The sequence below is a fragment of the Sinocyclocheilus anshuiensis genome, unplaced genomic scaffold, assembly GCF_001515605.1.
Source record: "Sinocyclocheilus anshuiensis isolate Anshui unplaced genomic scaffold, SAMN03320099.WGS_v1.1 scaffold130, whole genome shotgun sequence".
Lineage (NCBI taxonomy): Eukaryota > Metazoa > Chordata > Actinopteri > Cypriniformes > Cyprinidae > Sinocyclocheilus > Sinocyclocheilus anshuiensis.
In genome coordinates, this window is record NW_015544207.1 from 1,865,542 (window position 1) to 1,891,945 (window position 26,404).

The following is a 26,404-nucleotide window of genomic DNA, read 5'->3' on the forward strand; positions in this document are numbered from 1 at the left end:
TACGCACATGCACATGGATGGATAGATCGATGGATAGATATAAATTATATTGAACAGAGGTTTACACAAGTTTACTAAACTTTTAAATTCAGTTACTATTTATTATTAGATATAATAATCAACACTCAAGAAAAAAAATTGTATGCAAACATGTAAATTGTACAAAAACTTGTAAATCCAGTAATAAAATTAAATAATTTCTGCTCAAATGTCTTATGAAATATAATAATTCACACAGTAGCGAATGTGTGTACCACTACACCCCTATATACTGTATATATTAGGGATGTCAACGATTAATCGATGATCGATTAATTGTCGATAAGAGATGCAATCGATTAAAAAACAGTGATAAAAAGTGAATGACAATAATGACAATAAACGAAATTAGAGGGTTAGACGGTGAAGATTTAGGAAAATAAACAATGCCTAAATATTATTGATATTATTGAAATTCGTGACCAACCGGCAAACCAGAACAAAGGGCTCTGTTCTGTATGGGCTCGAACGGCATCCAAAAGCATGGTCGCGATGTAACATTTTCCAGCTAACCAATTCCCTGCTCCGCCTGCCTTGCCTCAGTTCCCAGATCCTCCACTTCTTGAACTCTCTTGTGTTAGGAGCGTCTGGAAGCCGCTCCTTGGGGCGGCTTTCAGACCATCACCGGAGATCACCATCATCACATTTACACAAACTGTCACATCTCTCTCCAGACTACATTTCCCAGAATCCATTTCACTACTCTGGTGACGGACTCACCTGCAGCCAATTACACACACACTATAAATACCACACTCTCACCATCACTCGGGGTCAAGAATTGTTTAGCCTGTAACGTTTCTTGCCTTGCCTTGCCTTGTCTTTTGTGTTTTTTTTTTATCTTGGACTGTTATTCTGTTTTGTGATTGTTCTCTGCATGCCCTGACCTTTAGCCTGTATTTTGGATTACCCTTTGTCTTGCCCTTTTGGATACTGTTTGCTGCTAATTGACCATTGCCTGTACCTTGAATTACTCTTTTGTCTTGACCTGTCTAACACTGTTTTTCCGGTATCAACCCTTGCCTGTTTTGACCACGTTTTTGAATAAAGCTCACAGATGGATCCGCACCTTGATTGTCATGCATCCTATGTTACACTCCCATTCACTGCTGTAGAATTTTACCCAACTATGATGAGTTCTTCTGCTGAGAAACCCGGAAATGTGAAAAAGGTCCATTGCCTAGGGCCTCGATCTGGCTTTGAGGCGGGGCATCCATAACCGTAACATCCCCAACATATGCTAGTCCATCAGTCAAGACAGGCAGCAAAATACTAGCCTCATTGTTCATTGGATATAGTTGAATTGTCACTCACCTGTAATTAAACCACTTAATGTTGCTGTTTCAAAGTGGGTCAGCCTTCTGATTGTTTGCTGTAAAGAAGAAAAAGACTAAATAGGGACCCAATGAAGTACAGCTGCTAATGCAGGTGTGTGAGGTGTCGTCATCTATTTTGGAGTGATTGCAATGTATTCTAAAAATCAACTTGTTCTGTCGGACAGATGATTCACCGTTTTATTACAAGTTTAAAAGAGCGTGAGCGGCATTAATGGGCCCATACGCGACGCGTTGAATTTGCGCTTACAATGAATGATATCGTGTTGGCAGCTGACTAGCAAAATAGCTACAAAAGTAAAAGCAAAGGAGTTTGTAATCAAACACACTAGAACATTTTTAATGTTTCAAAAATATCAACTCAAATGTGTATCTTCTAAATTCTGCTGATGATTACATTACTGCTCTAACATAACACTTCATTTCAGTTTCAACTAACTAGAAATTAACTTTTCTGCTTAGTAATGATTGTCTCTTTCACTTCCACTTGATTTTTGTATATAGTGCATATGGTAACAATGCAATACATAATATCATATTATTCATATTACTATGACAATATCTGTAGTCAATATTGATTAAAGGGGAGGGGGAAATCCTGCCCATACCCAGCTAGGAAAAAAACAAAAACAATACAAGAACCTGATGTTCGTTAACTGAAGTGATAATAATATCACGGCTATAATAACATCCTCAACAAACAAAAAAAAGAGATTACTTTAGATAAAGTTTTAATTAATCTGTACAGACAGTACCAGTCAAAAGTTTAGACACATTACTGTTTTTAATGTTTTTGAAATAAGTCTCTTATGCTCATGAAGCCTACATTTATTTGATCAAATATACAGAAAAAAACTGTAATATTGTGAAATAGAAAAGAAAAAAGAAAGAACAGCATTAATTTAAAATAGAAACAACAACAATACCGTTCAAAAGTTTGCAATTCAGTGGGTCAGTATTTATTTTTTATAAGAAATTTATACTTTTATAAGGATGTGTTAAATTGACTAAAAAGTTATAGTAAAGATTTCTAGATAAACGATTTCTATTTTAAATAGGCTAAATGCTGTTATTTTTTTTTATTTTTTTTTTACTTTTAAACATCAAAAATCCTGTATCACAGTTTATCAAATAAATATTAAGCAGCACAACTGTTTCTAACATTGATAATGAAGCATATTAATGATTTCTGAAGGTGACACTTAAGACTGGATTATTGATGACTCACAGAAATGTATATTTTAAAGTATGGTAAAAATAGAAAACCATTAAAAAAATTTTAATTAAAAAAAAAAATTAATTTCACAATATTATAGTTCTTTCTGTATTTCTGATCACATAAATGCAGACTTGATGATCACAAGTGACTTCTTTCAAAAACATAAAAAATAGTAATGTGTCCATAATTTTGACCGGTACTGTATAAGTAAAAATACACAAATTTTAAGATGAAATGTATAGATAAAAAGGTTAGGAATCATATTTGTTTCAAGTGCTTTTTGGGTGGGGGCCTCCAAATGTCTAGAACCGGCCCTGACGGTGATGGTATATAAATGCATCATCATTCATTCATAATGTACAAATTAAGCTTTTAATGTGATTTAAACTTTAAAAGTACATTAAAATAGAAACAACACAAAGTTCTTAAACATGGAAAGCAATAGAAATGTAGTAACTAAGTCATTTCCACAGATAATTCTTTCATATGGGGCTCTGCGCTTTACAGGGCTGTGGGACACAGGACAGATAGGCTATTCATTCCTACAACTTGTTAATTCGTTACTACGACTTATTAATTTGTGGCCACTGTCCATGTTTCATTAATTAAAATCTGACATTTTCCGGAACAGGATCCATCAGGATCAAATTAAGTACTGGTCATAATATCACATGATAATGTTTGATGTGAGCAACAGTGTGTTTTGCTGCAGCAGCGCCGATGGAAGCGGTTCACTGACTGCGCAGCACAGCCACACGCGCCACAGTTACGTTTGGGATCATTTTATTTTAAATGCCATAATGTCAGTTGAAAACATTGCAATAGTGTTTTAAAATACAATAACGAGCACCACGAAACCATTTAAAGAGGCGCGTTCAGCGGTCTCCGTGACGGGATAGGAAACAGTCAACAAAGTAAAATGATCTCAAACGAGCTCTCTTCATTTTATCAAATGATCATAATCACATCTATTCATTTTACAATCCTGCTACTAGCATTTTATTCAGACTAAATCCCCTTTAAATCGGGTGCGAAAGCAGTTTTTTTTTTTTAAGTAACTTTTGCACATCCTGTCATGCCGGGCTGCATAGACGCATTTTGCAGCATTACGGTTAACGATTAATCGATTAATTGATCGTTAATTTAAAAGATGATCGATCATGGAAATGATCGAAAATTGACATCCCTAATATATATATATATATATATTAAATAATAAAATAAAATGATAGAAGTAATAATAATAATTTATTACATATTTTTAGTAATTTTAGTCATTAACATTTGAACTCTTGTAAAGATATAATTAATAGATTTTTACTTGTATAAACTCTTACGTTTTCTTTAACTAAAAAATGTATTACGTTTGATAAAAAATTGATGCCTCATCTTATGTGAGTTCTTAGTTGTTACTGATTGTTATGTTATAACCTGAAAAATGTTTCACAACAAAATAAACTTCAAAAGAATTTGTCACAGTTTATCTGTATTTGACATCGCGTCTGGGTGATCAGGCTTTGCGGTGGAGTGAATAACCTGATTAGCGTGTAAGACTGTGTCTGTGTTTACGCCCGTGTGTCTCAGGTACTGCAGCTGTGAGGAGTTTGCTGCCGACGCTCAGCTGATCTTCAACAACTGCGAGCTCTTCAACGAGGACACGTCGGAGGTGGGCAAGGCCGGACACTCCATGCGGTGCTTCTTCGAGAGCCGCTGGGCGGAGTTTTACGACAACAAGGACAAATAGAGACGCTGCCCTCTGCTGCATGGGAGGAAGCACTCGAACGCCATGCCCCTTTGATGCTCATTACTACTAAAAACTCTGTCTGGAGAGCCAGCCCTCTGTATGCATACACGTGTAGATATATGTATAGATTTGTTCTGTTAGTTTTACAAGTATCTGTTTGTCCCCCTCACCCGCCTTGATAAGCTTAAAGCATTTCTTCATCACCTGGTATTACGGCGTATAAACGTCTCCTCTTTATTCAGCTTCGTCCGTCGCTCCTTCGGAGTAGAAGTACTTCTTCAGGACTTGATCGGGTCACACTAGATGTCACGTGTCGCAGACACACCTCTATCAGGATGTTCTCACTTTTTCGACCATTTTACTCGAAGCCTTCTGCTCCATAATGTATAGGTCGTGGACCACCCGTGTCCCCTTGACTGAAAATGTAACGTGCTTTCGAGACTAGAAGCAATTTCCTCAGTATATTTTTATTATATGCTATATATACACTTAAAGACATAAAAAAAATAGTTGGGATTATTTAATAGCAATAGACTGTAGTAAACCTGTGCAGACCACGTCGTAGAGAGATGTATAGGTGACTCATGAAATGGCCAGTAAACATACTATATCACGTGTAACTCGCTTCTTTTGCTTGTAGAGTATTGGTCTTATAAACTGGAGGATTGACATCTTTTACTAGTATTTAGGTATTTTTTCTGTCACGCCCCCCAAACCCAGAAAGAAATCAGTGTTTGTTCATATGGAAATCTGACGTAAAGCCAACAGCAGAACTGATGCAACGAAAGGCCGGTTTTAACTTTCTTGTTTTTAAGCTCTGCTAGCTAGATAGCCGTTTTCAAAGCTTTTGCTTGGTGTATGACTATTGTCTGTGGGGAAAAAAAAACTTTAGACTGTATTGATATTGGTTTATATGGAAAGGATATGTACGTACTTACGGCAGTATAGTTTTGTTTAGCGACACTTATTTTTCATCGGAACAATATCTTCGCTGTCTCTTCAGTATGATTGATCTGGTTTGATCTTGGTTTTCATGAACATGGCAGTTTGTTGGGTTTCTGAAACTGCCACATCCTCAGATGTTTAGACTGTTTTATGTGTTTTAATGATGTGTGTGTGTTTGAACCTGGACCAACTCCCTTAAAAAGGCCTTTTTTTTTTATTTTTTTTTTTACACACTAATCTTTTGACTAACCATGCTTTCTCAAATGAAAATGCCTTGCATCATTACTGGTGTAACTGACGCATAAAAATTCCCTTAGTTCTTAATTTTTCTTAGTGCACTGAGTAGAGGAGCGCAGTAGAGCACACTATTCATGTTCATTTGCCATGTTTTCATACACTGAACTCGATCCGCGCAGTAGGCAGTGCGTCATTCACTCGGTGTTCCTCATCATACAAAAGGGACATATTTGCTTCGCTTTTTTTTACAGACGGTAAAACCTGAAGACAGTACAAGAAAACTCAACCAAATGTGGTGTCTAGTGAATTTTTAATAATGTACAGTTTTTGTGACTTTAAATTTGTTCCTTTCTATATTTTTAGGACCAATATATAGTTTTTAAGAGGCGACATTAAATGACCATGTTGTTTCAAGGTAATGTAACACGCGTGCATCTGTAGAATGTACTGTAAGCGGAAATAAAACCACATCTAGTAGATGAAAACTTGTCTCTTTAATGTGTTTATGAACTGTATTGTGTCTGGTAATGAAGTTTTATGTTTATGCAATATTGCATAAGCAAGAATACTCCAAACATAAGCATTCCCATGATTGCAGGTGTAATTTTGCTTTTATACAATGTCAACAAATAAGATAATATTGAGCAAGTTATATTTTGTACACAATGTTTACAATCACAGTTTGTCTATTTTTCTTCAGCACCGAAAATAGTTCCAACTGAAGTCCAAGGAGAATTGTTGCGTGTCTCCATGCAACAGTTATCTGAACGAATCAGTGCTTTTGAATGATCCAATTGAGTGAATAATTCAGTGACTCATGGATTCATTTTGATCCAGAGTAAATTACCCTGTCTTAATACTTCCCTACTATATAGTCCATATTTATAGTACATAATTTACCTCATTTTTTTTTTCTTATTTTTTTTTTTTTTAAAACATGAAGTGTTTTCAATCATGTGGAAGGCCGTTTCCACCACTGGTAATTGTGACTTATATAATCTAACAATTCAGACTTTTTTCTCTGAATTGCATGATTAAAAACTCAAAATTCTGACTTTTTCTCAGAATTGAGAGTTTATACTGTATCTCGCAATTCTGACTTTATATCTTGCAGTTTGACTTTATAACTCGCATTTGCGAGTTTATATCTAACAATACTGAGAAATTTTTTTTTACCACGCAATTCCTAAAAAGTCAGAATTGCGAGATGTGAACTCGCAATTGAAGAAAAAAATGTCTGAATTGTAAGAGAAAAAGTCACAATTACCTTTCATTTTTTATTCAGTGGTGGAAACGGGTTGTGGCTAGAAGGAATGCAGCCAAAACCGGAAGCTAAGAATAAATTACATTTTCTGCCTATTAGATTGTGTTTTATTAACGTCTACACCAACCCCAACCTTAAACCTACCCCTTATTAATAATACAAAAACAGTCATTATTGTTGTACAGTGTGAGAAAAATGACGCTATATTGATGTGCACATGCCCAATAGTTTTTGCTGTAGCCTATCTCTTCTAGCCTTAACCACGGAAACGGCCTTCCATACAAAACCTGCTGAGTGAATGATTCAATGACTCATTCATACACTTACATCTGGAATGAATTACCCTGTATGCCTTGTACATAGTTTAGTTTTTTTTTTTATGTAGTTTTTAACGTTACATTCGTTTTTTTTAACGGTCACTAAGTTCTCATTCAAGCGAGGTACTTAATTATAGCTTTTGGAAATAGTTCCAAATTTAATGCATTACCTATTCAGACAGTATGCAGACGCAGCTTTAGTGTTTCGAATGAATGTCAGTGGAGGATATTCTTCAGGACGTTAAATTCCTTTTGTAAGGAAACAGCTTATCGCTTACTGACTGACATTCTGTCTGCTAATCTTCAATGTGTGTCATTAAATAGTTCTAGAGTGACCTATATTTGGAGTTTACAAAGATTTATATCTAACAATACTGAGAAAATTTTTTTTACCACGCAATTCCTAAAAAGTCAGAATTGCGAGATGTGAACTCGCAATTGAAGAAAAAAATGTCTGAATTGTCAGAGAAAAAGTCACAATTACCTTTCATTTTTTATTCAGTGGTGGAAACGGGTTGTGGCTAGAAGGAATGCAGCAAAAACCGGAAGCTAAGAATAAATTACATTTTCTGCCTATTAGATTGTGTTTTATTAACGTCTACACCAACCCCAACCTTAAACCTACCCCTTATTAATAATACAAAAACAGTCATTATTGTTGTACAGTGTGAGAAAAATGACGCTATATTGATGTGCACATGCCCAATAGTTTTTGCTGTAGCCTATCTCTTCTAGCCTTAACCACGGAAACGGCCTTCCATACAAAACCTGCTGAGTGAATGATTCAATGACTCATTCATACACTTACATCTGGAATGAATTACCCTGTATGCCTTGTACATAGTTTAGTTTTTTTTTTTATGTAGTTTTTAACGTTACATTCGTTTTTTTTAACGGTCACTAAGTTCTCATTCAAGCGAGGTACTTAATTATAGCTTTTGGAAATAGTTCCAAATTTAATGCATTACCTATTCAGACAGTATGCAGACGCAGCTTTAGTGTTTCGAATGAATGTCAGTGGAGGATATTCTTCAGGACGTTAAATTCCTTTTGTAAGGAAACAGCTTATCGCTTACTGACTGACATTCTGTCTGCTAATCTTCAATGTGTGTCATTAAATAGTTCTAGAGTGACCTATATTTGGAGTTTACAAAGAAAAACTTCTCCCGGTATCTGGAAGCTGTGATTTTAGAAAGGTTTCCACACCATTAGCGTCATGAAAACAAACCAGTTTTTAAATGTAGTTTTTAACGTTACATTCGTTTTTTTTAACGGTCACTAAGTTCTCATTCAAACGAGGTACTTAATTATAGCTTTTGGAAATAGTTCCAAATTGAATGCATTACCTATTCAGACAGTATGCAGACGCAGCTTTAGTGTTTCGAATGAATGTCAGTGGAGGATATTCTTCAGGACGTTAAATTCCTTTTGTAAGGAAACAGCTTATCGCTTACTGACTGACATTCTGTCTGCTAATCTTCAATGTGTGTCATTAAATAGTTCTAGAGTGACCTATATTTGGAGTTTACAAAGAAAAACTTCTCCCGGTATCTGGAAGCTGTGATTTTAGAAAGGTTTCCACACCATTAGCGTCATGAAAACAAACCAGTTTTTAACAATTGTGCCTGGCAGAATGGGAGTGTTCTGTGTTATGTGGAGCAGAGGGGCTGTTGTGTTGTGTTGGTGCAGCTCAGGCTGCTGTCTGTCCCAGCTGGGCCTGCTCTCTTTACATATCTGGAACTGCTCATTTTGTTATGTTTAGAGTCTTACTGTATTTGTTTAATTTGATAAAAAATCTTCTTTCTGTACAGTTTCTAAAAATCATGAAAGCATTGTCTTGGACCTTGTTGAATTGTAGTGATGACCCTGAAAAATGTACATAATAGCAGTTTTGAGTATTGACGTTTTACTCTACAAACACAATAGTCCTTAGTCCTTAAGTACTTAAAAATGACTTGCTTTTAACTTGTTTCAGGGTCTGATTTTTGGCAGTATACTGTAGTCACTGTTTTAATTTACAAATCCTCTGTAACTGGAAACCAGCATTTCAGAGACTTTAATGTGTTTTCGAGTTAAGAATTCAGATCGTGCAGTTTTCTATCATTTGAACCCTATAAAATTGTACATATTTTCACGTTTGAGTTTGCTTCTAAGGCACATTACTAATGCAACTGGAAGCTTGTTTCAAAAAGGTGACTCACAACTCTGACTTTTTTCTTGCAATTGTTACTTACAATTCAGACTTTTTGTTTTTCAGAATTGCATGCAAAAAGTCAGAATTGTGAGATTAAAAAGTTGCAATTACGTTTACTTTTTAACTAACATGAACTGGTGCAAAAGTGTTGAACAAAATAAAATTACAACATCCAAAAATGAAACAAAAAATAAAATTGAATAATGCATAGAGTTCCCTATAATGGATTTAGATGCATAAGCCACACTTGAATGTATGAATATCATTTGAAGTGGCATTTATTTGGCACAAGGATAACACAAGCACCATTTTAAAGCTAAAAAGCTATTATTTAATAAATGTATTAATTATGTATTAAAAAACAGTACATTTAATAAAAATGTATAAATTTCATGTATTAATTAACATATTAATATTTAAGATTAAATAATAATAAATAGTTATTAAGACTAAACATTTGATATCTGACAAAATGAGGTATTGTGACACTTTCTGGTTGTCAAACATTAGTGTTTTATGTTAATGTGGTTCTTCTTCATGCCTGTGTGAACTGGAGGAAAACTGACTTTATGCATCCACTAAAATCATGTGGACATCAGCTGGTTAAACGTTACAGCACAAATGGCTTAGAAACATGAAGTCAGCTCTGAGAAAAGCTGCAGCATTCAATGTTTTGTTGTTTAATGAAATGAAATGGATTTGTGACTTAACCTAAGCCACACAGTCTTTCCAAACACTTGGAATCTCTTTATCTTGCTCTAGTTGTCTTGCTATAACTTCACTATTACTAACCCTGTTTTAGCCTCCTCTATCCTGCTCTTTTCTAGTAACCCTTAGCTGGCAGTTTAGTGCTGTGTGATGCACTTGTGCGCAGTTCTGGCTGCTGTGTGTGTGTGTGTGTGTGTGTGTGTGTGTGTGTGTGTGTACACGTACCGTTGGTGTCAGCATTCTGTGTGTGGAAAAAAGTTACGCAGGCGGGTTTCTACACTGTCAAATTGACCTCCCCTCGCTGGCCTACGCCGGGTTTAGGTTCACAAAAGAGGGGATCACAGCTCCACAAACCAGCAGCGTGAAGTGGATTACAGTCGGGACGCACACACTCCCTGCTCCCCTGACCTCTCCAAGGCAATGCTGACCTTGATCTAGTCTGAGAAGTTGAACTTTCACTCTGACCTGCAAGCAGCCGCTATGCCATCCATATTCACCTCTAGAGCGCTGCCCCAGAAGTGTGTTGAGATGAACGTTGAAAGACTATTTCATCATTATTTGCACATTTTCTTCACAACTGATCATTGACCTCAGGAGAATCTCATGAAAACTTGTCAAGAACTTGTCGATGCCCGAGTTATATTTCACCCCAAACTAAAATTAACAATTTGAAATAGTTTTAATTAGGAAAAAGAAAATTAAAGGGATAGTTCACCCAAAAATGAAAATTTGATGTTTATCTGCTTACCCCCAGGGCATCCAAGTTGTAGGTGACTTTGTTTCTTCAGTAGAACACAAACTAAGGTTTTTAACTCAAACCGTTGAAGTCTGTCAGTCATATAATGGAGGTGAATGGGAATCACGGCTTTGAGAGTCAAAAGAAACATACACAAACAAAACCAAATTAAACCCTGCGGCTCGTGACGATACATTTATGTGTAAAGACACAAAACGATCGGTCTGTGCAAGAAACTGAACAGTATTTATATAGTTTTTTACCTCTGATTCACCGCAGTGTACGAACTGTCCTGAGCGCGTTCGCATCTTCTTCTTCTGCCGGCGCGTGACGCGTCTTCTTCTTCTTCTTGCTTTACGGCGGATCGCAGACTTATAAGTGCTGTTTTTTCACATGTAAAATGTGCACAATAAATAAATGCCCATGAGTTAATTCTCCGAGAAACTGTTCATACTGTTCACAGCTTCTGAACATTATTTAATCGTGTGAGCCATCTGTTGTTAAAATCTGTCAGACATACATACACTGATTAAAACCTCTGACAGGGGAAGTGAATAACAGTGATTATATCATTACAATGACACCTGTCAAGGGATGGGATGTATTAGACAGCAAGTGAACAGTCACTTCTTAAATTTCATGTGTAGGAAGCAAGAAAAACAGGCAAGTGAAAAGATCTGAGTGACTTTGAGGAGGGACAAATAGTGACAGCTAAACAAATGGGACAGAGCATCTCTAAAATGCAAAGTCTTGTGGGGTTTCTTGATATGCAGTGATTAATACCAACCAAGGAAGGAGATCCGGTGAACCCGTTATCAGGCGCCCAAGGTGAAAGTGTCTACAATGGGCATGTGAGCGTCAGAACTGGACCATAGAGTCGCATGGTCTGATGAATCACGTTTTCTTTTAGATCAGGTGGATGGCTTTGTGCATCATTTGGGGAAGAGATGGCAGCGGGATGCGGGATGGGAAGAAGGCAGTCTCACGCTCTGGACAATGTTCTTTTGGGAAACCTTGGGTCCTGCATCAATGTTACTTTGATGTTGCACAGCTCACTCTTCACGGCAGTGATGGTTCCTGATGGCAGTGGGCTTTTTGAGCTGGGTAATGTACCCTGCCACACTGCAGAAAATGTTAAAGAATGGTTTGAGGACAAAAAAGTTCAAGGTGTTGCCTTGGCCTCCAAATTCCCCAGATCTCAGTCCAACTGAGTATATATGCTTACACAACAAATCTGATCCATGGAGGCCCCAGACCTTAAAGGATCTGCTGCTAATGTCTTGGTGTCAGACACCACAGGACTCCATGCCTCGACACATCAGAGCTGTTTTGGCAGCACATGATATTAGGCAGGTGATTTGAATCAGTTTACTCCATTAATATGACATGGAATGTTTTCTGTTTACGTGTAAATGTGTGGCTCCACTGTAGCTTTCTGTCTTTCCATAAATCTATACTCTTTAGCTGAGAGCATTTCAAACCTTGCAGTTACCGCCATCCTAAATCATCCCATCTGATGTTCAATTGCTAAATCACTGTAGCCAATACTCCAGAATACAGGGATAGCATCGGTCATACAATTCAATGTGTGCGTGGTCTACAGTGCGTGCATAATTATTAGGCACATTGATATTCTGATCATAATTTTTTCCAAGCACATTTTACCAACTCCAAACCACATCAGTCTGAATAAATAGTATTAATGTTGTATTTAATCATTTATGAGTGATATATAATTGTCCAAGAAGGCTGGAAGTGAAAAACTTCTTATATTCAGGTGTGCAGTATTATTAGGCACGTCTTCTTTTACAGATAAAATGAGCCAAAAAAAGTGATTTAACTCGTTAAGACATGACCATTGGTCAGAAAAATGCTCAGTGGGTCAGCAGGGTCAGATAAAAACAGATGGAGAAGAAAAGACACATTAACTGCAAAGGAATTAAGAATTAATGTAAAGAATTAGGAAGCATTTAGTCTCCAGCGCCACCATTTTCCAGAACTGCATCCTTCCTGGAGTCTCCAGAAGTACAAGGTGTCAGATTCTCAGAGGCTTTGCTTGGGTAAAAAATCCTTATTCTTATTAAATGAGGGTCATTTTTAGGAGTTTTTACTATATAGGATTTTTATATCACTTATAAATGATTAAATACAAAATGAATAGTAATTACTAAGATTGATGTGGTTTGGAATTGATCAGAGTATCAACGTGCCTAATAATTACGCACACACTGTAAGTTAATAGAAATGAATCACATTTGAGTGAAGCTCTATCAGCCTCATCTGATCTGATGAATTAGATTAAACTGAACTAAAACCCCTCTCAGTCTAAAGGCCAACAGAAGGTCCTGACTGCATGTTTAGCTCATCTGAAACAGGCCACTTTAAAGAGCCGTCTAATAATGTTTATATTAAGCCGTTATTTATCCTAAGCAATTAATTATATTGTATTTATAAACAGTCATTAATGTTATGATTTTCTGTAAAGCTGATTTGAAACAATGTGTATTGTGAAAAGCGCTATACAAATAAATTTGACTTGACGACTTTTATATAGTGTCTCATTTTATTTATTTTATTCATTAGTGTCTGCAGTACGCTGTTTAGCTACTTAAATGTAGTAAAACATGTTTTAACTGTATTCTATCTCTAATAATTGTGGTTTGAATTTAAATGCACGTTTGGAAGTTTATTTAAAAATAGTTTGCATCGAGATATTGTCATTGTATCTTTTATATTGTCTTTAATTCTAACTAAAAAATGTTTCGGTTTTGTTCTGTGGATATACTGTCACCTTAGGTAATGACTGATTTAGTAAAAAAAAATAAAAAATAAACAAATATTTGCCTTATCACATGAGAATTCATGTTGTTTTATGGTTACAAAAATACAATATAAATACGAATACATAAATATGGGAATTTATTCGTATAAATGGGTATTGTTTACTGGCTATTGATAGTAAAGTAGTGAATTAATCACAGGTTTAATGTCAGTTACTTCTTTTCGTTCGGCCGGTGATCTCTTCTGTCTACTCACACAGGAGCTGGGGAGCCGTCAGTTCTGGCAGTTTAGCTCATCTGAAACAGGCCACTTTAAAGAGCCGTCTAGCATCATAATAGGTGTCATGGCAACTGAATCAGGCCGTCGCCATGGCGATGATCACAGTACTTCACAAGCAGGATGATGAAAGGAGAGAAACGGTAGATAATATATGTGTGCACTTAGGGTTTGCATTGGTTCCCATAAAAGGGTTTGCATAATTGAAAGATGTTGCCATTGAAACCCAGCAGTGGCAGATAATGATAAACGGCCTCACAGTTCAGCTTGCTGTCTATCAAGCGGTGAGCGACTTGCTGCATCTAGCGACTGCTGTCAAGGGTGCTTGTTGTTATAGTGAATTAAAGCTTCATGTGTCCAATTGATGTTCATGATCATGCTATGGTGAGGTTTGTCAGTGTGTAGCGGGACGGAGGGAGGTGGTGATCCCTTTGTGCCGGGCCTCCTGTAGTGTCCTCCGCTGCAATTAATTACAGAAGACGCCCTTCAGTCCAGCCCATGTCCTCAAACACACACAACATCAGCACAGACACACGGACTATAATGGCCATAAAGGAGGTAAGGACAAATATCAGAGTGATTGATTGGCAAGGTTTTTTTATTACTAGAGACTCAGTTTCATTTGCATTCAATTTGACGTGGATCCAGTTTGTGTGAATGATCAGGTTTCACGGTGCACTTATGATGAAATGTCAGCTAAAGAGTTTTGGTGACATCATTTTTTTGTGTCAGTTGATTTAAGTTTGATGTTTTTCCCGCATTTTACCAAAATGAATAAATGGATTTTATGGTGACGTTACATCTGGATTTCAAAAAGGTATTTATTTATGTATTTAATTATTTATTTATTTAATGTGCTAAATGCAACGAGACAATGAGAAACATTATGATTATAACATATTATAAACATTAACATCATGCTATTTTAATAGTTTAATAATTTCAACTATTAATTTTAAATTACAAATTAAATTATATATATATATATATATATATATATATATATATATTAATAATGTTTATATTAAGCCGTTATTTATCCTAAGCAATTAATTATATTGTATTTATAAACAGTCATTAATGTTATGATTTTCTGTAAAGCTGATTTGAAACAATGTGTATTGTGAAAAGCGCTATACAAATAAATTTGACTTGACGACTTTTATATAGTGTCTCATTTTATTTATTTTATTCATTAGTGTCTGCAGTACGCTGTTTAGCTACTTAAATGTAGTAAAACATGTTTTAACTGTATTCTATCTCTAATAATTGTGGTTTGAATTTAAATGCACGTTTGGAAGTTTATTTAAAAATAGTTTGCATCGAGATATTGTCATTGTATCTTTTATATTGTCTTTAATTCTAACTAAAAAATGTTTCGGTTTTGTTCTGTGGATATACTGTCACCTTAGGTAATGACTGATTTAGTAAAAAAAAATAAAAAATAAACAAATATTTGCCTTATCACATGAGAATTCATGTTGTTTTATGGTTACAAAAATACAATATAAATACGAATACATAAATATGGGAATTTATTCGTATAAATGGGTATTGTTTACTGGCTATTGATAGTAAAGTAGTGAATTAATCACAGGTTTAATGTCAGTTACTTCTTTTCGTTCGGCCGTTGATCTCTTCTGTCGACTCACACAGGAGCTGAGGAGCCGTCAGTTCTGGCAGGGGATTCTGGCAGAGACTCTTGGTTCCCTGGTCTTTGTATCTGCTGTGCTGGGCTCTTTAGTGCCGGGGCCGGACGGGGCCTCTCCGGGGCCCATTTACCCCGCACTGGCTGCTGGTATGGCGACTGTGGTTCTGGGATATTGCTTTGGTGAAATCAGTGGGGCTCAGGTAAAGAAATGTGATTTAATTATTTTCTTGCAACTCAACTGGTAAATCATACACTCTAAAAAATGCTGGGTCAAAACAGCCCAGTTGCTGCGTTTGTCCCTATTGTACCCAGTACTGGGTTGTATTTAACCCAGCATTTTTTAGAGTGTAGAGTACAAAATCAAGGTCATGGGTTCATTTCCAAGAAACACCAAGCTGTATAATAATACCTTGAATACACTGTGTTGCTTTGGATGAGAGAATCTGCAAAAATAATAGATATAAATGTTGTTTAGAATTGATTAAAGAATTAATGAAAGTGCAAAGGAATGAATAAGTACAAATATGTGGGAAAGTTATGGTTACACTTTTTTTTAAGGTGTCCTTGTTACAGTGTAATAATAGGCCTACATTTAAGTACTGAGTAATATTAATTAACTACATGTACTTACTATATGGTTAGGGTTTGGGTTAGGGTTACTTGCATGTAATTGTGCTAATTAATTGTTATTATAATAGTAAGTACATGTAACGTGTAACAAGGACACCTTAAAATAAAGTGTTACCAAAGTTAATAGTGTGTTATTGGTGTTAGGTGAATCCTGCGGTGACTGTGGCTCTCTTGGCCACGCGTAAGGTGGATGTGTTGAGGGCTGTGGTGTATCTGCTCGCTCAGTGTTTGGGTGGGATCCTCGCGGCTGGCCTCATGTACCTCTCGCTGCCCCTGAAGTCCACAGCACAGAACTACATCAACAAGGTTCAGAGCTTTTCACCACACAGGACATGTTCTGATTAACATTGGTCCTGGAACTACATTCATATGCACCTGTCAGATTTTAGAGTCAGGCTTTTTATCAACCTGAAATCTCCCATTGATTTTAAGGCTATTAACCCTATCATATTTCATACACACGTTAAATGTGATCAAAACCTGTTGCACACAATCCACTACATCCCTTCCCTAAAAATGTGAGTATCAAATATATCAGGCATTTATTGTTCATCTCTCTATCATCATTGTATTGCATTGCATTATATGTTTTACCCCAACAATAAAAACTACAGAGGTTTGGTCATAAAACGAAATATTTAAATAACATCTCAATAAGACATGTTATTAGAAGACATAGAGTGACAACTGATATCAATATGGATTTTATGTAAGTAGTGTTATACTGTTACAAATATCTCACTGCTTTACATTACAAGTGATCAGAATTTCATCTTACTTTATGGTCATATAAATATCAGCATCTGCACCAAACTGCATAACTTCATTCATGTTAGACCTCTGAATAAAATACAGGTGTTATTTTCCTCCTCAAGTATGAGCTTGATATTCTCACTATATGAGCCATAAAAGCCTGATCAAATATGATACAAAACATAAAACACATATGTAATTTAAAAAGAAATAAACTATCCACACATTTGTTGACTTATTATATATATATATATATATATATATATAGTAGTGCTGTCAAACGATTAATCACGATTAATCGCATCCAAAATATATATATTATGTATATATAAATACACATATATACAGTATATATTTTTAAAATATTTACATGTATATATTTATATTCATATACATTATATATAAATATATTTAATATATAAACATAAAATATTTTTCTGAAATATATACATGCATGTGTGTGTATTTATATATACATAATAAATATACACGGTACACACACATATATTATGTAAACAAAAACTTGTATTTTGGATGCGATTAATCGTGATTAATCGTTTGACAACACTACTATATATATATACTGTATATATGTTGTTGCAGGACCAATGAAAACTGATTTGATGAATTGATACAGGGTTGTGTTGAGAATTATGCTCCTTAGAGCTCTTTGCACTTATTTTCCGGTCCATAGAGATACAGAGATGACACTCAATGTTAACATCACTCAATCAATCAATCAATTTATTACAAATAAAAATTCCTTCTCATTTCCTTCTCTGAAGGTCCCAGTGGAAATGAACGCAGGTCAAGCTCTTGGGATGGAGATGCTTGCCACGTTTCTCCTGGGTTTCACTGTATTTTCTGTGGAAGATCAACGCAGGAGAGAAATAAATGAACCAGGGAATTTAGCCATTGGGTTTGCTGTGACCACTGCCATCTTTATTGCTGTAAGTGTGTGCAAATGTGTGTGTGCTCTGGATGCGTGTCAGTATGACCTGGAGTCTCAATTTGGGACTAATGTAAACCTGCTTATATGTTTTGATTTGTCCATATTTGGTGTACGCTGCTATATCGACATTTTACTATTAGTGTTATTTTTGCATAATATTCCTCATCACACTTATATGGCAGCCTATATGCAAAAAGTACCCCAAGTTTATTTTAATACAGAAATACTTTTATTCGGCAAGGATACATTAAATTGATCAACAATGACGGTAAAGATATATCGTCCAAAATATGTCTATTTCAAATAAATTAACTTTTGACCTTTAGATTCATGAAAGAATCCTAAATAAAACAATGCATCAAGGTTTACACAAAAATATGAAGCAGCACAACTGTTATCATTGTTGATAATAATCAGAAATGTTTCTTGAGCATCAAATCAGCATATCAGAATGATTTCTGAAGGATCATGTGACACTGAAGACTGGAGTAATGATGCTGAAAATTCAGCTTTGCATCACAGAAATAAATGACATCTTTTACATTTTCGTAATATTTTACAATAGTACTGTATTGTTGATCAAATAAATGCAGCCTTAGTAAGCAGAAGAGACTTCTTTCAAAAGCATTAAAAATCTTACAGACCCCAAACCTTTGGACAGTAGTGTATGTGCCTCCCCTATGACTTTGGCATTGCTAGTCGAGCTACAGGACAGCTATTTTTTTAAATTATTATTTATAATATTTTTTATGAATAATGATCCCTTTGTTCTGTCCTCCCTCTGCATGTATTATTGTAAATACACATACATATGTACATACTTACATACATATATTTATTTATTTATTTTAACGTATGTGTGTGTGTGGATTTAGGGCAGGTTTTCTGGTGCCAGTCTGAACCCAGCTCGCTCTCTTGGTCCCGCTATAATACTTGGATATTGGGAACATCACTGGGTAAGCAAAGCAAAACTATTTTAAGCAGCTCTGTTGACTAATCAAATCTAGAATACAACAAAACAACAACGTAATAACTTTAGCTGCTGGAGCAAATGTCAGCATGAAAAAAATATTTACCATGGTCTCCCATGAACCTGTATAGGAATTTACCCTGCTGTAGTTTACTACTGCAATCAAAGGCCTAGAAATCTGAAAAGAGTTAAATGCATTGGTTGAATACAAATATTGAGATAAATATAGATGTGCAGAGTTATTTTATGTTTTTACCAGTTTTTTTAAATGCTATGTATATATGCTTTCTGTTGTTTTCAGGTCTACTGGATCGGTCCAATCTTAGGTGCAGTGCTGGCTGGAGTGTCTCATGAGTTCATCTTTGCCCCCAGTGCGTCCAGACAGAAGCTGGTGGCTTGTTTGACCTGTAAGGACATTGAGATTGTGGAGACGGCCAGCGTGTCTCGATCGTCCCTGTCCACTGTCACACAAAGCGCCATGAGAAACAAACAAGGCAACAAACTGGAGCACAGCTAAGCTCACGCTCACTTCTTTCAGAATGCAGGTTTTTACATTTAGTCACAAACAACCAATCAATGGCTCTTATTTATGAAACATGAACACAACAGATCGTGTGTAGTTTCGTCATAACCATGCTAACATGAATTGAGAGATGCAGCAAGAGATTTAGGAATTATTATTATTATTATTATTATTTTTGAAGGTGAACAGATTGTTGAATCTGTAGAGAGAAAAAAAACAAGTTTTTCATTATGGTTTTGAACATGTTGATAATTCAGAAACCTTGGAAACTTGCATATCAAATATGATACATTAGGCTTTAGAGTTAACTAGCACATTAATATCTAATCCATAAAAGTCTGTAAATATTCTATAAAAATGTTTTCGTACTAGAATGTTCTGTTGTGGATCGGAAGCAGTATACTATACTGTTTAAGCTGTCTATGTAATTAACACCGTGTGTAAAAACCCTCAGCTTGCACATGCATAGATATTAAAGTGCCAAACATATGCCTATGTGGCTTGAGCTTGCTATTATGGTTCAATAGTATTATGTTCTTTTTCCTAAATCCACTGTTAACCAAATAGCTGCCGGATTTCAGCTTAAATGTGATTTTATGGCTATAGCTGAAAGTGTTTAACAACATTTAAAGTGTATATGTCAGTGTGTTTGTTGATAGTGTCATTATATCTTTTGTTCAATTATTTATAACAAGAAATATAACTGTTTTTTCTTTTAGGCAGATGTACAAGATTTACTTTAATTTAGTTTGACTTTCATATTTATGAATAATGGGATTCTTAAACTCTTACTTAAATCATATCAAACTATAATCTTCTGTAAATTATATCAAATAGGAATAAAAAGCACAGCTGCTTCACATCCACATTTCACTTTGTAACTGTAGCAGAATTTAATAAACTTTAATATTCAATAGTTTTGTTTCTGTGTTCTTACAGAAAGCATGTTGAACATGCTAATGCACAATGTTAAGTGCCAATATTCCCATATCACCCCTTTTATGCATATAAATTTGCACACACATATTCAAGTTTACATATGGACATAGCTGTGTTGCACATTCATGCTAGAATATACATGCAGAAATCATACATAGCAGCTATTAATAACACACAAATGCACTTAAACAATGATGAACATCCACACAGTGCCAGCCAGCATTTTGTTTTGTTCAGCATACATGTGTATGAGTGTGAGTGTGTGTGTAAGTGAGGGAGTAAAACAGATGAGATCAGCGATCCTAATTCACCATCAGCTCCTCTAACAGAGGGATTTTCCAGGCTTTATCCGGCTATGAGGCCCCCCCGGCCCTCCACAAACGACCTGCTCCACACACAATACAAACCTCTGCCTAATCACTTCTGCCCTGAACAAACCAGAACCACCAACAGCACTCAATAACATATCCATAAACCACACTGCACTGATTTCTTTCAAGAAAAAAAAAACATCTACACCATCATGTTTACAGTTTTTTACATCCAAAAAAAGACCGGTATAACAGTAGATAGAATGACAGAATGATAGACAGATAGATAGATAGATAGATAGAAAGAACGATAGAATGATAGAATGACAGACAGACAGACAGACAGACAGACAGACAGACAGACAGACAGACTAGGAAGGAAGGAGATAGATAGATAGATAGATAGATAGATAGATAGATAGATAGATAGACAGACAGACAGAGACAGACAGATAGATAGATAGATAGATAGATAGATAGAACGATAGACAGACAGACGGACGGACAGAGATAGATAGATAGATAGATAGATAGATAGATAGATAGATAGATAGAACGATAGGGCCTCTCTTGAGCCGCCGGATCGGACGCACATTGTGTGTGTGCAGATGCGTGGCATCATTCTGAGGATGTGCGTTGTGTGTGTGTTCTGCCTGTGTGTGAGTTCAGGTCAGCACTAACTCGCCCGTCAAACCTAAATCCACATGAAGTTCTGATAAAAATCCACAACTTTCCTGATTTTTATAAGCGTTTCGAAAGCAAATTTTAATGAGACATTTCATGACCTCACTAAAATCTGATTGGTGGATCTGTTTTGTACTTTAGGCCACTATAGGCATCAAAAATATACATCCCCTTCACTTTGAGCCCTGGTGTTCCTGTCTTAATCTCGCTCTCTATGAGTTTAATGCAGAGAGAAGTGAGTGGCGTGTGCTTGCTATGGGATGCCCCCTTTAGCTTCTGCCTCTCGGGGGGGATTATGTCGTCACGCTGGGCCCCGAAGCCATTATAAATGCCCCCTATGGCCCCTTTGTGGTCCATCAGACCAGCTCTACTAGGTGTGGGCAGGATATGCTCCGTAACCTCTTCTGTGTCGCTCATATAGAATTAGCCCTGTAGATTTAGCCTTTAGCATCGATGTTCAGATCTCTCTGACAAAACCCTCCAAATCTTCTGCGCGTGCACACACACAACCACACACACCTCATGTTTCTTTAGCAGTCTGGGTGTTGTGCAGGCGAAGAGAAACAACGCTGGCAGAGACGACCTGTGTGCGGCTAAATGTGTGACCGTTTACTCGCGGCTTCCCACACGGCCTTAGCTAACGGCTAGTTCTATTAGGTGGACTTTCATCACTCTTTTCGCCCTCGATTGTTTTGTTCTTCTGCGCGTGCACACACACAGCCACACACACCTCATGTTTCTTTAGCAGTCTGGGTGTTGTGCAGGCGAAGAGAAACAACGCTGGCAGAGACGACTTGTGTGCGGCTAAATGTGTGACCGTTTACTCGCGGCTTCCCACACGGCCTTAGCTAACGGCTAGTTCTATTAGGTGGACTTTCATCACTCTTTTCGCCCTCGATTGTTTTGTTTTTTTGCGGCAGCTTCAGATCAACTAGTTAAGGATTTAACTTTTTGTGTACTTGTTAAAAAGGACACTTTTATTTTTTTCCTCAAAGACACTTCCTTTAGCCACTTTTGCTAACTCTAAATAAGCTTCGGTTTTTAATTTTAGTTGGATCTCATAAATCACGATGTGGGAGTTCCGCTCTATGATGTTCTGGCGGGCGGTGTTCGCCGAGTTTTTCGGCACCATGTTCTTCGTTTTCTTCGGGATGGGCGCAGCGTTACGCTGGACCTCCGGGCCGTACCATGTCTTCCACACCGCCCTCTGCTTCGGTTTCGCTGCTGCCACGCTCATCCAATCCATCGGCCACATCAGTGGAGGACACATCAATCCGGCCGTCACCTTCGCCTACTTAGTCGGCTCTCAGATGTCCTTTTTCCGAGCTTTCTTCTACATCTGCGCTCAGTGCCTTGGGGCCATGGCAGGAGCCGCGGCCCTTTATGGAGTTACACCCAACAACATGAGAGGCACACTGGCACTTAACACGGTAAGAGTGACGCAAAAAACAAGAATTTTATTTTATTTTGTAATAAAAATATATTTTATTTATTTTATAAATCTTAATTTTTATTTTATTTATTTTAATTAATTTTGAGTTTATAAGAGTCCAAATGTGTTTTAATGGGAAATCTATTTATCTAATAAATTGTATGTATTGAAATCGTATTTATTGTATTCATACTGTATATAGTACTATAGAAGTACACAGTACTGCGCTAATAGGCCCTTACAGAACTGTATATCTATGTTGCAGGCTTTTAAATCTTTTTTTATACTTTATGTCTCTGCAGCTGCAGCCCGGCATGAGTCTCGGCATGGCGACTACAGTGGAGGTGTTTCTTACCATGCAGTTGGTGGTTTGTGTTTTCGCCGTCACAGATGAGAGACGAAACGGCCGTCTGGGTTCTGCCGCTCTGTCTATTGGCTTCTCTATCACCATGGGCCACCTGATGGGGGTGAGAATGGATATTTTAGTATTAGAATAAACATTTGTGAGTATTTTAAGTGTGCAGTACACCAAAAATGTACCCTGTTTGTCTTTGAATCAGATGTACTACACTGGAGCTGGCATGAACCCAGCTAGATCTTTCGCTCCTGCTGTCATCATGAGGAATTTCATCAACCACTGGGTAAGAAACGCAAAGTAAAGTACTGAAACTGTCCCGCACTACAGGAATAAAGTATTTAGTGACCCTCTTTTTCTGACAGGTGTACTGGGTGGGACCTATGATTGGTGGCGCTATGGGTGCCATCCTGTATGATTTCATGCTGTTTCCCCGTATGCGGGGTCTCTCCGAGCGGCTAGCCACTCTCAAGGGCAGCTGATCCCCAGAGGCCGAGAACCAGCAGGAGACCCGCGGGGAGCCCATCGAGCTGAAGACTCAAACCCTATAAACCTGCTAAGAACCTGTGGACCGAAATCTGGCTCTACCTCACTGGACCATCTCGCCGCCTCAAGAAACAGTCAATACGCCTCAGTTAATAAAACCCCGCGCTGAGGGTCGCATATCCTCGCTAAAATCATTAAGGGAGATGAATTGAGTACACTATTTTGTTTAGTATTCTAGGTTTGTTGCTGATATTAATGCAGGGCAGGGGGCGGAGCTGAGGCAGGGTTCGAGTGGATGTGGGCGGGGCTAGAGCTGTTTATTTAGGCATGCTTTTCACTTTTCATCTGACTTCACTTTCACAATTCATTTTCAGCTTCGTTTTCTACAACACCAATATGTGGATGTATGCAACTTAACCAGGGTTTCACACTTTTTACTTTTAATTTCACGTGGGTGTGCAAGTGAGTGCAAATGTGTGGGTCATTTTGTGTGTGTGAGGGAGAACGTGCCCAGGTATGTACGTGTGTTTAGCTTGTGCATGATGATCAAGTGTATGTGTGAGTGTGTCTGTCAGCTGAGCAATTATTTTGGGTTTTTATCATTACAGCTCACTCGTGTTTGTACCATGCTTATGTTTTTCCTTCTTTCTTATTTTTACGGTACTCGAAGACACCCCAAAGTGTATTGTTTGCAATGATATTCCATTCACCTTGATGTTCACACAAACCACCCGTGGACTGAGCTGTTTTAAACACAGCCGGTCTTTGCAATTACTTCTCAAGTTTACAGTGTCTGTGTTGCCTTTCATTAAATCTTGTTTGAGGATAACATCCATGACTGGGCAAAAAAAGCAATATGAATCATATTTGAATGCAAATAAATACATGAAAAAGAAAGAGTGTTTGTATATATCACATGCGCATATGCTTCATTTTGCTCGTGAATGATGCAGGAACTAATATTAACACTAGATGGTGTTGTACAACAGTTTGTGACCTCGAAAACATTCAGCTGCCAGTAGAGTTTTATTATGGCGGGGTTTAATTAGAGCAGTGGTTCTCAACATTCTTTACTCCGAGGTCCCCCTCCTCTCCGAATCAATACCGCAAGCCCCCCCATCATCCCCCCAACCTGTTCTATTCACAAAAACCTTTGCATTCTCGTGTTATTACTTTTCAATTCCATTTAATTATTTTTTAACAAAACAAATTCAAGATATATTTAAATATTCAGTGCATACTTTGCAAAAATGTCACTGCAGGCATTCATTACAACTTAAAAGTACTTAAAAGTACCTAAAGCTCAATTATAAAGTAACTTTAACAAATAAGCACAAGTCAACCTGCCGTACCAAACAAGACCACAGGGACGTGCCAAAGGACTGCATATAAACTACTATACGGCCCTATTCAGAATCACTAAACACACCAAAATACAAATGAAAAATGTATTTTGCATTCTGCATATGTGGAGACTCAGCGATCTGAAGTCGGCTCGACGTTATTAGTGAACAGTGATTAAAAAGTCAGAACAAGCGATTGTGTATGTGTTTGGAGCCCATATGTAGGCTACATAAACACCACTGATCCTCACAAAATTCTCTAAAACACGCCTCTTTGGTGAGCATCCGTTATAAAACACTTGCTGTACATTAACTTTGACAATTACGTGAATATACGACTGAACTGTGTTCAAGCAGAAACATGATGTTTTAGTAATCAGTGCGCCGAGAGCGCACATAACGTTACACGGTTCGGTTGCGCATCAAAAATAATGCCGAGTTCACACTGCACGATTTTCAAAGTCGTCGGATCGCCGTTGTTTTCACACTGCGTGACTATCTGGGGTAGCATTCAGTTGCTGCTGTGTTCACATTGCACGATGGATCGGCGACAGGGGGTTTCACACTGCATGACTTCACAATAGGAAGAATCGCCGACAGCTCTGTCTGGTCCGCAAACTATGTTTCACAACAAAACACACGCGAGAAGTGATAAGGAAATAACGCGAGAACCCGCGTGCGTCAGACCGGAGTTCTCGCAAGCAAGACTGTAATTATTAAAAAAAAATATATATATAGCCCTTCAAATTGTCTGTGAGCTGATTTCCAGCTACAAGGAGAAAAAGAAAAACAGATTATCTTGTATGTGACTGTAATCTTGAGCTGCTCCGAAACACAGAATATCAACTCAGAAGTGAACACGCGCAAGAGAGGTGGTGCTGTTATTTTTTTTAGTTGTTTTAAAATGTAACATATCAATCATAAAATGAGTGAATAGTTTAATTTTAAATTATTTCGGCAACCGAAAGGCGTAAGAGGCGTTCAGATGAGTCATCGCTGAAACTCATCAGTTTTGAGTGCGCGCGCGTTCGCTGACTGAATTCCGGACGCGCAGATGTATGTACAATGTAAGTAAGAGATTCATTTCACACTGTAGACAGCTTAAGTGATTATAATGATAGTCTTGTTTTGTTTTTTGAGAGTGCTTAAACTCGCAATTGATCAAAGTTAGTGATAATGTCACTTTCTGTATAATAATTTATTCGCTGTTTGAATAACATTGGAAAGGAAACGTTTTATACTAAATGTATAAACGTTTTTTATTCAATTGTAATCACGTAAAATACAAATTCAGTCCCATTAAACATATTTTATTAGGCTACATGACACGCAGAGGTATGTACAATGTAAGCAAGAGATTAATTTCACAGTGTAGACAGCTTAAGTGATTATAACGATAGTTTAGTTTTTTTGAGAGTGCTTAAACTCGCCATAGATCAAAGTTAGTGATGTTTCTGTATAATAATATATTCGCTGATTGAATAACCTTGGAAAGGAAACGTTTTATAATGATCAATTTCTAATGTTTTTATTAAATTGTAACCACGTTAAATACAAATTCAGTCCCATTAAACTATTTTA

The 26,404-nt window shown here is 36.9% G+C and overlaps 3 protein-coding genes across 3 annotated transcripts in view; all 3 read left to right on the forward strand.

The window, feature by feature from the left end:
- baz2a (bromodomain adjacent to zinc finger domain, 2A) overlaps nt 1-6,003 on the forward strand; it is a 44,945-nt gene extending 38,942 nt beyond the window's left edge. The window contains exon 30 of the mRNA XM_016497630.1: nt 4,177-6,003. Coding sequence (XP_016353116.1) covers nt 4,177-4,336 — 160 coding nt within the window. The 3' untranslated portion in view covers nt 4,337-6,003. The remainder of the gene's footprint in view (nt 1-4,176) is intronic.
- Nucleotides 6,004-14,337: 8,334 nt separating this feature from the next.
- Nucleotides 14,338-19,309, forward strand: LOC107696959 (aquaporin-4). The gene is made up of 6 exons (XM_016497535.1): nt 14,338-14,352; nt 15,451-15,645; nt 16,220-16,381; nt 17,614-17,778; nt 18,656-18,736; nt 19,052-19,309. The coding sequence occupies exons 1-6, from the start codon at nt 14,338-14,340 to the stop codon at nt 19,265-19,267; spliced, it is 834 nt and encodes a 277-aa protein (XP_016353021.1). The 3' UTR covers nt 19,268-19,309.
- Nucleotides 19,310-22,264: 2,955 nt separating this feature from the next.
- LOC107697016 (lens fiber major intrinsic protein-like) lies at nt 22,265-24,389 on the forward strand. The gene is made up of 4 exons (XM_016497633.1): nt 22,265-22,637; nt 22,942-23,106; nt 23,200-23,280; nt 23,360-24,389. The coding sequence occupies exons 1-4, from the start codon at nt 22,278-22,280 to the stop codon at nt 23,474-23,476; spliced, it is 723 nt and encodes a 240-aa protein (XP_016353119.1). The 5' UTR covers nt 22,265-22,277; the 3' UTR covers nt 23,477-24,389.
- The last annotated feature ends 2,015 nt before the right edge of the window (nt 24,390-26,404 follow it).

Coding starts and splice junctions, on each gene's coding strand:
- LOC107696959 (XM_016497535.1), top strand. Junction 16,382..17,613: donor CACAGAACTACATCAACAAG/GTTCAGAGCTTT, acceptor CCTTCTCTGAAG/GTCCCAGTGGAAATGAACGC. Junction 18,737..19,051: donor GATATTGGGAACATCACTGG/GTAAGCAAAGCA, acceptor TGTTGTTTTCAG/GTCTACTGGATCGGTCCAAT.
- LOC107697016 (XM_016497633.1), top strand. CDS start 22,278: ATGTGGGAGTTCCGCTCTATGATGTTCTGGCGGGCGGTGTTCGCCGAG. Junction 22,638..22,941: donor GCACACTGGCACTTAACACG/GTAAGAGTGACG, acceptor ATGTCTCTGCAG/CTGCAGCCCGGCATGAGTCT. Junction 23,281..23,359: donor GGAATTTCATCAACCACTGG/GTAAGAAACGCA, acceptor TTTTTCTGACAG/GTGTACTGGGTGGGACCTAT.